General features: G+C 43.6%; 1 protein-coding gene across 3 annotated transcripts; it reads right to left on the minus strand.

Annotated features, from left to right (window-relative positions):
• Nucleotides 1-118: 118 nt before the first annotated feature.
• nhej1 (nonhomologous end-joining factor 1) lies at nt 119-14,881 on the minus strand. Of its 3 annotated transcripts, none has more exons than XM_080519501.1 (9): nt 14,654-14,881; nt 13,193-13,301; nt 10,415-10,625; nt 10,102-10,320; nt 9,218-9,356; nt 8,630-8,688; nt 848-1,019; nt 619-710; nt 119-454 (listed from the first exon to the last, which is right to left on the minus strand). In XM_080519501.1, exons 3-9 carry the CDS (start codon nt 10,607-10,609, stop codon nt 380-382), a joined length of 951 nt encoding a protein of 316 aa, XP_080375627.1. In that variant the 5' UTR covers nt 10,610-10,625; nt 13,193-13,301; nt 14,654-14,881; the 3' UTR covers nt 119-379. The 3 variants fall into 3 exon arrangements, with proteins under 3 accessions (XP_080375627.1, XP_080375626.1, XP_080375628.1); XM_080519500.1 differs by lacking the exon at nt 14,654-14,881 and adding an exon at nt 13,991-14,031; XM_080519502.1 differs by lacking the exon at nt 14,654-14,881 and adding an exon at nt 13,927-14,005.
• Nucleotides 14,882-16,970: the final 2,089 nt, after the last annotated feature.

The raw sequence follows: 16,970 nt of genomic DNA on the forward strand, positions 1-16,970 counted from the left end.
CTTCCTGTTATTCCTCTTAACCTTTGAACGGCCACGACTCCATTGGGCTCAAAAACAAAAACAAAAAAATGAACCGAACCAGCCTTCAAAATTCAATTCATATATTTTATTGGTTGGACTTCTCTAAAAATCAAATGTGAAGGAACATATAAAGCAATTTTTTTTTTAAAAAAGACAAGCAAAATCCCTGCAGATAAAAGGAATAAAAGAAATCCTGATCATTTATTACACCTTTCATCTAAAAAAAAAGAATGCTTAAAAACATGTTAAAAAAGTTCATCTTGACAGTAAAACAATGAGATTTTATAGGCAGATGGAAAGAGATTAAAATGTTTTTTGTTTAACGTGTGTGTGTGTGTGTGTGTCGTACTGCTCCGGCTCATCTGAACAGCCCCACTTTCTTCTTCTTTGGTTTGGACGGCCGTCGCTCCGGCTCGGAGGAGACGGCCGGCGACTGAAGGAGAGGACACGGTGCGGAGGTGAAGATTAACACCTTCTAAATTCTGCCGTCTCAGACACTCCGCTCCTCGTTTTAAAGCCATTATGGCTGTAAAACTCTCCAAATGTTTAAACAGCCACACGGCCGTCAAATCGTAAAAGTGAGCTTCTGTCTCTCACCTGTTTGTCGGCCATTTTGGCGCCTGCGCTGTCGGCCCGGCCGCCGCGCCTCTGTTCCCCTTCCGCCGCGTCGGCGCTGACAGATTTGGCCGCTGGAGCACAAACAAACAAACAAAACAAGCGAGTTTTTGATTAAATGTTCACGTGAGAGGATAACGCCACAAACTGTTACCACCGCCACGTTTCAAGTGGAGAAAAAAAAAGCTTTCAAAACGTCTGCAAAACGCACCCGGAGAAGAGGCGACCGCCGCTTCTTTGGCTTCCGGCTCCTCGGTGGCGGCGCCTGCCGGCGCCTGGCGCTTCCGTGTGTTTCCGTGAGCGGCGACGGCGGCGTACAGCCGCTGGAGGTCGTCGTCAAAGCCGAGGACGCCGGGCCGCTCGGCACACAGCAGAGGAAGAGCCTGGGAAGACGTAGCGTAACCGTGTTTTCATCATCTAGTAATCAATTATATCACAATTGTATACATTAGATGACAAAAGGAATGGAAAATGGGGATGAATTTGATTTTGAATGCCTCCGTTGCGTCAAAACTCAAGCCGTTCCTTCATGTTTAACCACATTTAAGTCCACAAAATATCAAACCTGAGCTTTCCTGCTTTAATATCTCCCCCAAAAAACCATCAAATATCTATTTTTAGTGTATTTTCTTGTAGTCAGATTGAGACGTTTCATTTCCTCGCCACAAAACGGACTTTATCTCCAAAGTCAAGTAATCTCCAGCCGAGGAAGTCGGGGGAATCCTTTTTCGTGGGCGTGACGTCAAGAGATGTGCAGATCTCGATCTGTTGTGTTTACATTGGCTTGTTTCCTCTTAAATATCCAAGTTTTAACAGTGTGTTGAAGTTATGGTCGGCGTTTTGAGCCTTGATGAAAGATTGAGCCTGGAAGAGACCGAGAGAGGAGAAAAGGAGCACAGGCGGTGGGAGCGGCTAGCGGCTAGCTCACGTGGCTAGCGGCTAGCAGGTAGCCGCTAGCTCGGGCGGCTAGTAGACGATCAAGTAATACCTGGACTCATCTTCGGTGATTCCGCGCAGTCGGAAAAGCGCTTCGACGTGTTGGATCCAGGAAGCCGGTCGTTCTGCCAAAAGTCAGGAGCCTCAAAGCCTCAAAGGTGAAAACTGGCGGCTGCTGAGACGAGGAGACGAGGACGAATGGAGGACGAAGCGTCTTCTGCTTCCTCAAACATGTTCCAGACGGGGTCACCGATGGCAGAACGACCCTTCTGTGTCTTCTTCATCAATCACTGGGTTTGAAATGACGACGATGATGAAATATGGTTCAATTCAGCCTCTTCGTGGTCAAAACTCTGATCCTCCATAATGTAAACACAACTGGGGCGTGTGCACAACTCGTGATGTCACTCTATTATTATCAGAAGCTCCGCCCAGCAGAGGAAATACCAACGTTTATCGGCTATTTTCTCGCAGATCGCCGTGTTTTAACATTTTACCCTTGAGACCAGTTGGCATAAAAAATGTCCCTCGAGTGTTTTGGAGGTCGAATTTTCATTTCACGAGGACTTTAAGAGTTCTTGTGCCGGCGTGGTGAGAGGTGTGTTTTATGGCCGAGGTGTGATTCTGGGCGTGTCGGAGCTACGATAAGCCTCCAAATCAAAGCCGCAATTACTTGGTCACCCAAACGCACGCGGCGGCCGGACAGATACGGTGACGTCCGGGTAGCGTTAATGCCGGCGCGCATGGCCCACGCGTAGCAAAACACTCGCTATTCACTAAAATTCCTCTTCTTTTTTTTCCTTCTTCTTCTTCTTCCCCCGGCGGAGAGGACAAACTCTCCAAATTAGCTCCTCAAATATTGACCGGGAGAAATTGGTGGTCTCCCGCTCGCTGTCAGGGCAGAGGGGCTCCTAAACACACTTTGGTCGGGTTTTCGAGGTTTCGCATTGATTTATTTTTGTTATTTGTTGGTTTAAATATCGTAAAAATAAATGTATGCTCTGGTGAGGCTTCGTTCTGCTTCGGGCACAGAGGGACCAATGTGCCGCGCCGAGAGAAAGCAGCAGAAAGCCCACCTTATTCTCTCTCTTTTTTATTCACTTCCACCCCTCCCCCTCCCCCTCCTCGCTGGCCTCCGACTGACTCGCTTCGGACTATTTGATGTGAAACGCTGAGCTCAACGTGTTGGATCCGGCAGCCCCGGAGCGCTAAAAATCAAACTGCGTGAGAGGAGGTGGCATTTAAATACTCAATTCGCACAATTTTACGTGCGTAAAACAGAAAAAGCTGCAGTTAATTCGCTAATTAAACTTCGAAACTGCTCAAATTCGAGCAGAAACGTGGGTCCCGTTTACGCGGGGACGATTTCCAGGGGAATGGCAAAAGCGCAACTTTTGGAAAACGGCTCCCGGGGTGGAACGTTTCCCAAAAAAAAAAAAAAAAAGTTCAGACTCCGTCTCCGTGGAAACGGGGGAAACAACAGTGAGCCGGTCATCAACAGTGACGAGGGAGCGGGGTGTTTATCTGCAGCTGCAGGCTAAAAAAGCGACGAGAAATAAAAAGGCGATTACGGGGTGGGGGGGAGGGGGGGGGTCAATAACCTCGTGCCCGTTTCGTGGAGCTGAGTAATGCTGTGGAAAGTTCCTCCCTGCTGTCGCAACGGAACGAAGTCCACGTCCGGGAGCAAGCGGAGACGAGAGGCTCACCTGTGTGGGCCACGCCTCCAAGCCCCGCCCCCCCCCCCCCCCCGTCCCTACCCTCAACCACAGCAAAGCATCACATCTAGGGAAGGTGATGAGAGGACGGGGGGGGGGGGGGGGGGGGGGGGGGGGGGGGTGGGAGTTGGCAGCGCGTCAGTGTTTCTCTATTATTAGCAGGTAAACAGCTCTGATTTTAGATTTTAGCCGGGGCCGCTGCTGCCGTTGTTTTTCGAGCGGGGGGGTCTGGTGCCGGAGAGTCTCACGCTAAACCCCCCCCCCCCGTCCCGTCGCTGACCTCATGTTTACTCTCTCTAATTCCCCTCAACCTCGTTCTCTCTCATCGTGACCTCAGCTTCCCGTTCTGAATCAGAGCCCCCCCCCCCAGGACTCAAGGTCACACCCTTCCTAAAAAAAAAAAAAAAAAAAAAATGGGAGGATTAAAACACTCAAGGACAGAGGAGAGTAATAACCTGTTGAAATCAGGGGCAACGGGGACTAAAGAGCTGCTAAAGAGCAGAGTCGACGTCCCAGACGTCACATGATCAACACCAACATCTTCATAATTTAAGCAAATCAACTGGAACCAGGACATTTTTGCTAAATCACCCTAAAATCGGTGAGAAGTGAACATCTCAAGCGCGTTCAAGTTCACTCTTCTATGATTTTAAAGGCCAATAATCTTCCCTCAATGCCTTGCGCACATAAGTAGGATTTTAAATTCCCATTTGAAGCGCACTTACTTAAAACTTCGTCGATTTAAACGCCCAAAAATAGACGAGACTTCGCCGCCTGTTACACTGAACTCAGTCGAACTTGAGGTAAAATCCCAGGATGCTGTTGGGCCGCGCTTCATTTGGCCGCGCTTCATTTGCCTCTCAGCCCGACGCCGCTTTAGCAGTCACAACAGATCAAATGCCTGCCGTGGCCACCGGGGGGGCTGGATTTGATTTATTTGAATGCAACATGAGGCTCTTTGAAATGTCCTTTTGATGCTTTGATGTTCTGCATAAAGTCCGATATTGGAGCCACAATGGTGACGCAGAAGATTTTCATCCATCGCCATTAGCCGCAGCAACAGGAAACTGCAGGAGCTTCCCCCCCCCCGGTGCGTTCACGTGCCGACGGAGTGCCGCTCCTGCAGCCTGCTGCCGTGCTTTTGAAGCTGCAGCTTTGCTCGCGAGGATCGTTGCGGGAAGCCGCGCTCGGCCTTGTCCGGGGGCCGGGACGCCGGCCGGAGGCCGGCAGCTGGAGAGGGGGCCGCCGCCAGGCCACAGAGGGACTAATTACAGACCCGGACCGGGGACAACCCTGTGGAAACTGTGTGCAAAACGGACAGACGGCAGAGGAAGAGGAGGAGGAGGAGGAGGAGGAGGAGGAGGAGGATCTACTGTACGTACAGGATTCTGTTTTTACAGGCTACAGTGCATCAGCGCCAATATCAACACTGCAATACTACAAGCTCATGACACATTTATTATAATATCATTACGACAAGGATGCTAAATAAATTCTTTATCACTTACTTGCTATTGTGCCCCCCCCCCCTCCCCTCCTCTCCTCAGCAGCCTCTCCTACTTCCCACCCGGGCCCTGAATTCCTCAGGTGAGTGAGATAAAGAGCTGCTCACTGGCGTTTATGAGGGCAGCCGTCAATGATTGACTGGGGGGGAGAAAACCTTCCAGACTCCAGTCTTTCCCCATTTCTCCTCCTTCCACAGTTCAATTCTTCCAGGATATGAACGTACGCGAGGACACGTGATGAAAAGAAGTCAAGATGTTGAGGAAAAGGGCAAATGAGGAGTCAAACAGTGTAGAAGTTGGAGAAAGTCGAGTTTCCGCCCCATTTCAGACATGTTAATCAGATATATTTTCAATTCTATTCATTTTGTCTGAACATACTTCACTTAAAAACAAAAAAAAAAGTACATACTGTATATAGGTACGTTGATTTGTATATGATTGCATATGTCTGAAATAAAATATAGCTTTTTTTAAAAGACAGACTATGTCAAAAGTTGAAAAACTTCAATAAAATGGTTGAAAAATAAGAAAATGTGTTAAAATATCGAGAATACCGTCATTTCCTCAAAAATAATGAGCTTTGAGGAAAGTCAGAACATCGAATTAAGTCAAAACGTATTGAGTGGATGAGTTGAGAATGAGTTTAAAACGTCCAGAATATCATTTTTAAAAAAAACTGAGAATGAAGTCGAAACGCTAAAAAAAGATCAACAAGCATAAGTCGCTGTCGGAAACTGAAATGAAACATTCTTCTGGAATGGAGCACGGTTGTCTGCACAAATCAGGATCTAGTGAGAATAAAGCCCAAAACATTCAATTGTTTTGTTTCCTTTTCTCCAATAAACGAGAGAAATTGCTGGTTGACGAGTTTCTTGTCGACTTTTACACCTCGACATCCTCGCATTTTGACTCAGTCGCTGTCAACGTGTGTATTTTTAAGTGGGTTCTGGGTAGAAGAGTTCCAGTTTCCTGCACACAGATATTAGGATTTCCCTCCTGCCAGCGCTACGCAGCACTTAGGGCGAATTTCTTCCCCCGTTTGAGCACATAACTATTACTGGGGATGGAAAACTGCACATATCTGCACTGTGAGGAAAGGAAAAACACATTTGTTATTGATCTTATTGCTCGCGCGACAAACAACCTTCGAATCGAGCAAGAAAAAGCGAGATATTTGAAGGGACGGAGGTCAAATTTTGAAAAAAAACAAAAAGCCACAGCGAGGTGTTTCAGTCAAATGTGGTCACGAATTGTCCGACGGTGAAGAAGCCGCCGTGTCTCGGGGCGACATTCCCAAACGGTGACGGCTCACTTAGGACGACGGTGACGCGGCTGCACGCCGGCACGACGCACACACACACACACACACACACACACACACACACTGGTCAGGGGGAAAAAAAACAAACCCAAAAACCAAAACGCATGCGTCACAAGACGTGGACGAGCGGCTCAGACCGCATTCACATCTGTCTTTCCCTCAGTGACATAACGGATCCCGAAACACAAACAAAACATAAAACTCACAAGTATCATGGAATTCTGCCTCAGCCATTTAAAAAAACAAAAAAATCCAACCGTAATATCCTCACTTTCTCCTACAAACACATAAATATTTGCATTTTTTTTTAAAACAAAAGACAATTAAAACAATAATTCTAGTACTAATAATATGATACAAATATTAATAATCAGAAAAATAATATCAATTCTAATAATGTATTTTTTGAAGGACAACGGAGAAGGAACTTGTTTATCTCGACACATAAAACAGCATTTCTATTTACTCAACGAGCGGAGGTCTATTAGCTGAAATCTACAATATAATGAACCAAGTCACGCTCAACGGCTACAAAAAAAAACACGCCTTGAAATCAGCAAAAAGTATCGCTACTCTCTGAATCTTATCACGTATATTGTTATATTGCAAGTGCTTTTATATTCCGTGTGGTTTAAATGTACTTCTGCGCACCTGTAATGTCATTATAGTACACATATAATCTTATCTTATCTTGTCATAATCCACCAAGAGATGGGCAACCAGCGCCAAACAAACAAACTAGGGTCATGTGGCGTATCATTTAAATCACAAGTAATCCATAATTTGTTGGGTTTTTTTTCATCACAAATATTATGATATCATATAAATATATCTAAATATAAACTTTTAGGTGAATGAGGGTCCAAACTACTGACAGAATGCGAACCACATTCCCCACAATTGTCCGGCCAAACAAAAAAAGAAAAAAGAAAAGAAAACTTGTTCCAAACACAAAACAAATGTCGTCGCTTTGCCTTTTTTTTTTTTTTTTTTTTATCCTCGGTGGAAAATCGTTCTCCTGAAAGTTCTACCCCGAGGGTCTTTGAAGTGCTGTCTTCAGGGAGGACAAACCAAACTGTCATTAACCCCTGGCACTGAAAGGCAAACTGCTTGAAAAGCGCACACACACACACACACACACACACACGACTGACATCGTTAATGCAACCGCCCGACACAAACACACTGCACAGATTTAGGCCCTTTGAGAAACCCAACGTGATCCTTTAAGTTTGAAGCTTCCTTTCATCTTTCAGCTCCGTGTGTGTGTGTGTGTGTGTGTGTGTGTGTGTGTGTGTGTGTGTGTCAGTGGGAAACAGACTAATTCCACCCATGCAAATGTTGACCAGAGCTGGGTGGGGTGTTTGTGTGGTGGTCGGGTGTGTGTGTGTGTGTGTGTGTGTGTGTGGGGGCTGCTGCTCCTGTCATCATCGTCTCTCTTTCAGCCTGTGTCCCTCTTCATTCGCACATGTACACACACACACACACACACACACACACACGACTTGCAAACGTATTTAAAAAAAAAAAAAAAAAAAAAAAAAAAAGTCAAACAAATTCAAGTGCAATGAAGTGAAGCTGCGTATTTGAATAAGAGAACGGGTCACAATCAACCACAGCCAGAAAGAGGACGTGATTGACATGTGATCCGTTGGCGAGTTACCGGCGGTTACCGCTAACCTTCCACCGGTTCACCGTCGCCGGTTGTGTCACCAACTATGTGGTCATTAATGACGTAAATATCAGGTGAGAGACAATAATGGAGTAACTCCTTTTCTCATTTTTCCTCCACTTGAAGAAAAAAAAAAAAACAACAAAAAACTATTACACACGAGCTTGAGACATGAGCGTGGTGATCGTTGCCGTGGAGACGAACGGAGACACAAACACAAGTCAGTGAGGGCACACACACACACACACACACACACACACAGAAGCATGTAAAAAGCCCAACCCCGATAGATAAATACTGCACGTACACGCTAAACGCCTGTGATTCAAACACACACACACACACACACACACACACACACACACACACACACACACACACACACACACACACACACACACACACACACACACACACACACACACACACACACACACACACACACACACACACACACACACACACACACACACGTTTTATTTCAGTGTGGACTTTGGTCGGAGGGCGGCCTCGGTGAAATTCACCACAAGAGGGAAGACTTTGATCCGCCGCAGCGTTTATCGCCTTCTTCTTCTGTGGTCTCGGAGTCTTTGCTCACCTTCCCACCTCGTCCTCCTACGTCTTTCTCGCCGGGGGGAATAGAGCCGCCATTATGACCCCCCCCCCACCACCCCCCCCCTTTGCGTAACTTTCCATAAGTCCTCGCACAGGAGCCGTTTTACATAAAGGCTACTTTCCTCCTCAAACACCACAATGTGACGCAAATTAACGATTCAAAACCTGTGTGTGTGTGTGTGTGTGTGTGTGTGTGTGTGTGTGTGTGTGTGTGTGTCCGATTCCTCACCTTCGCCATGAAGGCCTGTCTGTAGGCGAGCTCCTCGAAAGCGTCCGTCTGAAGGCGCTCTGGGGTTCAAACACACACAGGACAGACGTTGGCGTTATTCTCCACGTCCCGTCGCATCACTTCCTGTCCTGCGCCGTACGATTCCGTCCTTTTCCCGTCCGTCACATTAAGTCCCGTGATTCACACTTTAGTCATATCCTGTTTAAGCCACATGAAGTCTATTTAAGTTCCTTTGACCTCCCCTTTTTATAATGGAATTTTTTTTTTCTTCCTTTATCTTCTTCACTTAACAACAGATACAAAACATTCATCTTATAATACAGACAGTAGGTGTCTCCTTTTTGATTTTTGAATTAAAAAAATGCTTAACGCAGGGTGTTTTACACTATATGAAAAAGAAATTAGGACGAGGGTTGCACAATGCATACATAATAAGCAATGACATAAAAAAAAAGAGCAATCAAAGTAGGAAATATTACAACCGAAATCAAAGAAAGACGATCGTTTTGGGAGAACGTACAAAAAACGTGTCACTATTATTGAAATCAACAAGAGCACAGTTGACAGCGTTAGTCTGGGTCGGCGCACCTCTGGTGAGAACGGCGCCGTTCTCTTTGTAGTCCTGGATCTCGGCGTCTTTCCGGACCAGGAGACCCCCCAGCTGGTCCACCTGCTGCTGGAGCAGCCGGCTCATGGCCAGCAGGGGGCGCACCAGCTGGATGCACACCTGTAGATAGAACACACATAGAGAGATAGATAATTACTTTATTCATCCCCCGAAGGGAAATTGTCTTGTTGCAGCAATCTGGTACATACGAATATTATAAAATACAATAGAATAGTAATAAAAGTAAAAAATAAAAAAATGAAAATATCTGGGTATAAGACAGAACGGAACATGGGCACTTAGAAATAAGCAGGAGATAAAAGCATGATAAATAAATAGATAGTATGGCAGAGCCATTAGAAGTAGGCATTATATAATAATAATAATAATACAGATAATGTGAAATAGTGTATAATACTCATGTATAGTACTACTAATAATGGTAGCAATAATATAATAACAATATGGTAGCAATAAAATAACAATAACAATATATATATATATATCAGTCATAATAATAATAATAATACCAATGGTAATAGTGTACCTGCACATGTATAAACATGTATATGTACATGCAATATGCAATATGAAATATATGATATAATATAAGTATCAATGTAATTTAGTCCAGGTGATGATTGAGGCTCTGACGGAGGTAGAAGAGTTAAAAAGTCTTATTGCCGTGGGGAGGAAGGACTTCCTGTAACGTTCCTTAGAGCAGCAGGTTCAATCAGTCTGTTGCTGAAGCTGCTCTTCAGCTTGTCCAGTGTCTTGTGGAGGGGGGGGGGGATTGTCCATGATTGCTAGCAGTTGAACATGTGGTAAAGGTGTTGTGGTCTGTGGTCTGAGGTGTGGGTCGTACCAACGGGACGGGGGCGGGGGTGCACCGAAACTCCCAGTGGAAAGGCAGCCCCTCCAGCTTGCTCTTCAGCCGGATGCTCATGTTCCCGTCGTCGTATTTGGTCAGGGAGACCTGGGCGGCCTTACCGTCGCCGCCGTCCCCCGACAGGAAAGGCCGAGCCACCTCGTGCAGGTAGGAGAAGAAAGCTTTGGCCGGCGCTTGCAGGCGCTTGTTGAGATCCTGATAAACAAACGGACAGACAGAAGTCAGAACCAAACACGTGTATTTGCTGTGCATCGCCCGGATTGGAAGCTCGGCCCGGACGCGTGCGTGCCTTGGCCCGGCTGCGGATGGCTTCGCCGTCCATCCTCTCCTCCCACACGCAGTGCAGGTCACTCAGCAGGACGTGGTACGTGGTTTCGCCGAACCAGCTCTTGGCGAGGAGCGGGCAGCCGCCGACGCTCACGGGGAGCCAGGGCCGAGCGAGGAGGACGTCGTCGGTGGCGGCGGTTGAACCGCCGGCTTCCATCGCAGCAGACAAACACCTGCGGGAGGAGGAAGAGGAGGAAGAGGAAGAGGAGGGCTCAAGCTGCGGCCAGTCGATACCAGAGGTGCTGATAAATGATCTTAATTAAGTTGAAGGGGAAAAGAAGCGACGCGGCTGCAAATAAAAGTGGACGGCTTCTCGAGATCACCAGGTACAACAAGGTGTCTGTATGACGTGAATTTCCTATTTACTTTCTCACCGAATACCGAGTCACTTCCTGAATAACGCAGCACATTTAAATATGAAGAAGGGAAGAACAGAGGACAGAAACACTGCCAAAAATCAACAACCAACTGAGCCAGCACTTAGGAAATATGTAAATAAATAAACAAGCCGGCGCAAAATACTTGCAGATGTTTATATGCATCCGTATTGCTGTATATGTGCATTAACCCTTGGATGCACAACCTACCAGTTCCTACACTCGTCCACAAGTGGGGTCAAGAATGACCCCGATTCAAATCAATGCGTTTTTGCAATATACTGGGTGGTTATTCTTCAAAATCTTTAAAACAAAGAGATGTAATATTTTCATATTCCAGGTATTCCTCATAAAACACGTTTGTGACATGAGGCCAGTTGCATTTTTATTTATTTTTTCATTAATTTTAAGAAATTGCAGTTTTTGTATCACTACCCCACTCTTCCACAAGTGAGGTCAAAAATGACCCCAAGCAGTTCCTATGGAATCTTCTATGAAACTTAATTCTTAGCAACTCTGATAGTCTCACTTACACATCTGATATAATCTTAAACATCTAATGTAACTTTGACTGTCAATATTGTCCCACTTACACATCTGATGTCAGCAGTCTCACCACCCTGGAGGACATTTTACCCAACAACGTACATATGAGTATTCTCTCCATTTATGAACTTTCATTGACAGATTATGATGTGTGATGAGATTAGTGATCAGATTAGCCTCCTTTGTTGTTAACAGTATTGTATTTAGGTAGGTAACACAGTATTGTGTTCGCTAACAGTAGCCAACTGTATTGTTAGCTGTATCTATATAATTAATAGTTTTCTGTGCGTTCATTGTCCTTTCTAATGTTTTTTTTTTTAATATATATATCTAAAGTAACATGGCTGCTAGGAGACCAGCTAGGATCCCTGAGGACTTTGCCATACAAATGATCCAGGACAGATTGGATGAAGGGCCCATCAGAGGCATTGACTCAGAATGTGACATCTCAGATGTAGAGGACCCAGACTGTCGTCCCCCACTGAACAAGACCAGTCAGACACAGAGGAGTCCTCTGATGAGTCCTCAGAAGAGGAAATGGATATTGTGTCCAACAGAATGAGGTGCTAAGGCTCTTACTGGGCAGAGTTACCGCCCAGCCAGGATAAAACACCACGGCTCAATATTCCAGGTTGTCAGCCAGGGCCTGCTCCTGGGTTTAGTACTGTCTCCCCAATAGATGCAAGGAAGCTGTTCATGTCTGATAATATAATAGAAGAGGTGCTGATGGAAGTGAGAAGAACTGGGATGTACCAGTCTGTATGTTTTTTAGGAGTTCTCTGCATAACCCATCCGTCCTGGATCAGTTGTATGACAAGGTCCACTGGGATCCTCGCTGGCCTCCTAGCAGCCAGGTTACTTTAGATACATAAATAAAAAGATTAGAAAGGACAATGTTTAAAATGCACAGAAAACTATAAATCATATAACAATACAGTTGGCTACTGTTAGCTAACACAATACTGTGTTATCTACCTAAAAACACTGTTAGCCAACAACAAAGTAGGCCAATCTGGTCACACATTTGATCACTAATTTGATCACACATCATAATCTGTCAATGAAAAATAAGTTGATAAATGGAGAGAATACTTACATGTACACTGCTGGGTAAAAATGTCCTCCAGGGTGGTGAGACTGCTGACATCACATGTGTAAGTGGGACAGTATTGACAGTCAAAGTTGCATTAGATGTACAAGATTATATCAGATGTGTATGTGGGACTGTTAGAGTTGCTAAGAATTAAAGTTTCATAGAAGATTCCATAGGAACTGCTTGGGGTCATTTTTGACCCCACTTGTGGAAGAGTGGGGTAGTGATACAAAAACTTGCAATTTCTTAAAATTAATGAAAAGAATAATATGAATATATACCTGGAATATGAAAATATTACGACTTCATTTTAAAGATGTTGAAGAATAACAACCCGTGGGGTCATTTTTGACTCCGCCTGTGCATCTAAGGGTTAAGTCAAACATTTATCAACAATATTATAAACACTAATTCATTCATTTCTTTTGCTATTCTTTCATTCACTCTCCCACTTGCTGCTCTAGCAATGCAGAATATCTCACCTTAAAGTCTATAGGCAGCGATGGGATCATTTTCCACCATTATCGTTAAAATCTGTGTAATTATGTGACTGTTTTGCTCTTTTGTATTTTCCCCCAATAGAGAATTGTTGTGCACAAATGTGAAAACAGAATCATTTCGGAATCGCGGCAGACAGAAGCTGTTGGTTCTGGATCAGTGCAAGCCAACGAACACCCACAGTGCAATTTTCTTTTTTATCAAAACGTGTTTCAGAGTCACTCACCTCGGAGGAATGGCGGCTGGCCTGAGATCAGTGAGAGCGGCCGTTCACGGACGCAGAGCCGGCCGCATAATCGCCACCTTTGCAGGAGGACAGACCGCACTGGCAGCTCCTGTTTTCGGGGAAAGGGTAACGAGGTATTTCTCGTCAGTCGCCGTTCGAAACGCAGGGCACGTTACAGAGGTTGACTCATGCCAATTTGGAAATCGCAAGCATGCCAAATCAGTACGTTTATGACTGCAGCCACAGCGGATGCCAGCGGTCAGAGGATATCGGGATCTTGACACGCGAAGATTTTGGATTGACACCAAACCCCATTCACACACCACACTGTACTTTTATAAGCATTCCTTGCAATCCTAAGCGTCGAAGATTTGTTGGTCGGCATTTTTGCAACCAATTATTAGAGACACGACCTCCCCCAAAAATACGTTATTATAAAAACAGACCAAACTTCATTGAAAATAATCTCACTTTTAAATAATTTCCTGTTTATGCTGAGTAATAATGTACGTAACTTATAAATGAAAACTGTTTCTATCATAACTTCCTAAATCCTTCAATCCGGCGACCATGTCGCTCACGTAGCGAGTGTATTTATTAATAAATCCACACTTTTTGAACTCTAAAATGCTAATGCTACGCTATCTCGACTCTGCATAGGCGACAGCAAACGTCGCAATTCGTTGAATTTATCTGCCGCTATAACAACAACAGTCTAGTTTTATCATTCTTACGTTGTGTCAGATTGAAATACACAAAGAAACCCAGGAAACAAATATTGCAAAAGAATGTTTGTACTGTAGTAAGAGAGCGGCTCCTCCTCTGCAGGCTGGTGTTGACAATCTGAAGGTTCCGGCGCCGACGTCAAACAACAGCCCTTTTCAAAGGTTCCGCTTGTACTATTGTCACTACTACTACGACAACCAGTGTTGGGAAAGTTCAGTTTCGACATAAACTAGTTCAATGTTAAGTTCACAGATTTTTAAAATGGACTAGTTCAGTTCATAATTCATTTCTAAAAAAAATTAACTAGTTCATAGCTTTTTGTTTTCAATATGTTTGTGAGCTACTACCTCAGAATACTAACATTACCATCTTGTTGTCCCCCATTTAGTCACACTCGTATCCAGCTGCAGCTTCCCACCCCTTCAGTATATTCTCCTAAACATGCTGCTTGAAGGGTCTTTTTAATGTGGAATTATTAAAAAAAAAAAATAAAAAAAAAAGAGCGGACAGTGGTCCTTAAGGTGCAAAAGAAAGTACCTCAAAGTGCAACATTCAAAGTGCAAAACATCTAAACATTATTTATGTAACTTTTCAGTTTTTAGTGAATCGATTGTTTTCTGACTTGTTTGCCCAAAGAAAAGTTCTTGAACTTGGGTCATAAAAGTGCAATATTCAGCCCAATAAATAGCTTGCCGTTGCCGTGTCTTTTGGTTGTTTTTAGTTGCTTGCACATACCTTGAAAGGCTCGTCGGGTGCTTCAGTTCAATGTGCCGTCTCAGGTTTGCTGTTGATGTTGTTGATGCACGGAGTTGATTCTTGAAACCGGGCGGGCAAAGTTAACACAAAAAGGTAAGATGTTTCCACCTGGATCACCACTGAAATGTTCATAAAATTATTAAAAGTCATAAAAGTAATCATACGAAGAAAAAGTATTAATCAGAGGCAGTGCCGCTGTGTTTGTGTTTGCCGTGAAGCGTCGCATGTTGATGACGCATGTGCCGGTGCGACTCTGGTGGCTGCGGTTGCCAGATTGGCTGTTTCCCCCCGAAATGTTAAGGTCCGTTTACGGTGTGCTTTAGCCGGGTTTTCCCACTGAAAGGCTCTAGACATTTGGCAACCCTCTTAAACAACATTAATCTACGAGAGCGCCGTTCACGAACGCCAAAATAAGCGCGTTCACAGAAACGTTCATCAGGCAGAAATAATGTACGTTCGGTTCACGTTCGCCCAAAATATGAAGGAGCGTTCATTGAACTCGTTCAAGCACAACAATAACTACAACATCTACTACTACTATTACTACTAATATATTATATCATTTTTGTTAATTTCTCATGTGCATATACAGATTTGATAAAACTTGTTTTAAATAAAGAACGTCACATCTCTTAAAGGTTTGTTTGAATTGGTATTCAGTACTTTAATGAACGTTATAAAAATAAAATCCTGTGCATTTATGCAAAGAAATAAAACAATTTAAATAAAGAGGTAGTGAAATGCAAACTTTCAAGTAACAAAAATGTAAACAAATCCTGTTTTTCCTCATGTTCAAATTAAAGCATCTTTAAATATTCCTGTCTTGTTTCTTCAGAGGGAAAAAGTACTTTGGAGTTTTAATCCACGTTTGGTATCAACAGTTAACATTTGAAAAGAAGTGCTCCAATAACATCCTGGACACGAACACGTCTTACAAGCTCAAATTTGTGAAGAGTTTTAAATTTCCAAATCATACTTCTAACGTACTTTTCATACAGTTTTTGCAGCACAAGGGATTAACAAACTTTAAAAAGAGCAAAAACGCCCACCATGGGCGATATTTTAAGATGAATGGAAAACCTTTTTTCTCCATTTTGGTTTGATTCGGCATCTATTTGGTTGCGAAGCATGTGCACTTAATGATTGTTTTGTGCAACGTTTATATAAATTGTACTTAAATGTATGTGAAATAGTAATTTATCTGTATTTTAATGCAGATAAGTTACCATATTTGAGTAAAATATAGCTACTCCCATCAAATAAGGCGCTGTTCACTATTAGTGGAGTTATTTTTGCACAATTTACAACAAATGTTCATTCAGTCGTTTGACCACCAGGGGGAAGCAGAAGGCAAGTCCCAGGTTTTTCTACTGCTCGGAAATATGATGTAAATATGTTGACGCTGACTGCATTTTATGTCACATAAACAGACGGTGAGAAAAGAAGGTAATGTAATTTAGTTGGGTGAGGGCTTATGTTTTTGGTCGCGTGCATTTGTTGGTTTATATGCATGTATTTGACCAACTTTTTGCAAAAACTATCAACCTGAAACGCATGAATTTTCTAGGGATCTTGAAAAATTTGGTCCTAAAAAAACACATTAAAGCATAAAATCAAGCAGTTACATGCCACAGTGACCTGTGTGTGACGTATAGCTGCCAGTACTGTTTGTAGGCGAAAGCCCGCGCTCGCAGGGAATGCTGGGTAATGTAGTTCAGTGAATAAATCCGGTGTTCCAAGGCGCACAGGTGCGGTCCTGATTGGAACACAATATTGGTAACGATGATTGGATTTTTTTAAATTCAGGATCTTAATCTTAAGCGATTAGAATCACGAAATACTCAAAAACCTACAAGTTTAACGTACACGTTTCAGTGAAAGTGTTCATTTTCTTTCTTCATACGTTTCGGCAGGGAAAATGTTAATTTTTCTTCACATGTTTCATCTGTAAAAATTTAAATTTTCTTTCTTCACATGAAGAAATTTTTCGGCTGTAAAAATTAAAATTTTCTTTGTTCTGTGTCTTGTTCTGAGAATTTGAGTTCAACTTTCGACTCCTTCCAGCCGTTTCAGCAAGTTACCATCCTGTTTTTCCTCATGTTCAAATTAAAGCATCTTAAAATATTCCTGTCTTGTTTCTTCAGAGGTCAAAAGTACTTTGGAGTTTTAATCCACATGTTTGGTATCAACAGTTCACATTTGTAAAGAAGTGCTCCAATAACATCCTGGACACGAACACGTCTTGCAAGCGAATTTCATGACTCAAATTTAAATTTCAATATGGTTTGAGGATCCG

Source organism: Blennius ocellaris, assembly GCF_963422515.1.
Source record: "Blennius ocellaris genome assembly, chromosome: 24".
Taxonomy (NCBI): Eukaryota; Metazoa; Chordata; class Actinopteri; order Blenniiformes; family Blenniidae; genus Blennius; species Blennius ocellaris.

Excerpts from the sequence above, each read along its gene's own strand:
- nhej1 (XM_080519501.1), bottom strand. The coding sequence starts at position 10,609 with ATGGAAGCCGGCGGTTCAACCGCCGCCACCGACGACGTCCTCCTCGCT. Across the intron at positions 8,689-9,217 it reads CGGCGCCGTTCTCACCAGAG|AGCGCCTTCAGACGGACGCT; the intron begins GTGCGCCGACCC and ends TTTGAACCCCAG. Across the intron at positions 1,020-8,629 it reads GACAGGCCTTCATGGCGAAG|GCTCTTCCTCTGCTGTGTGC; the intron begins GTGAGGAATCGG and ends ACGTCTTCCCAG.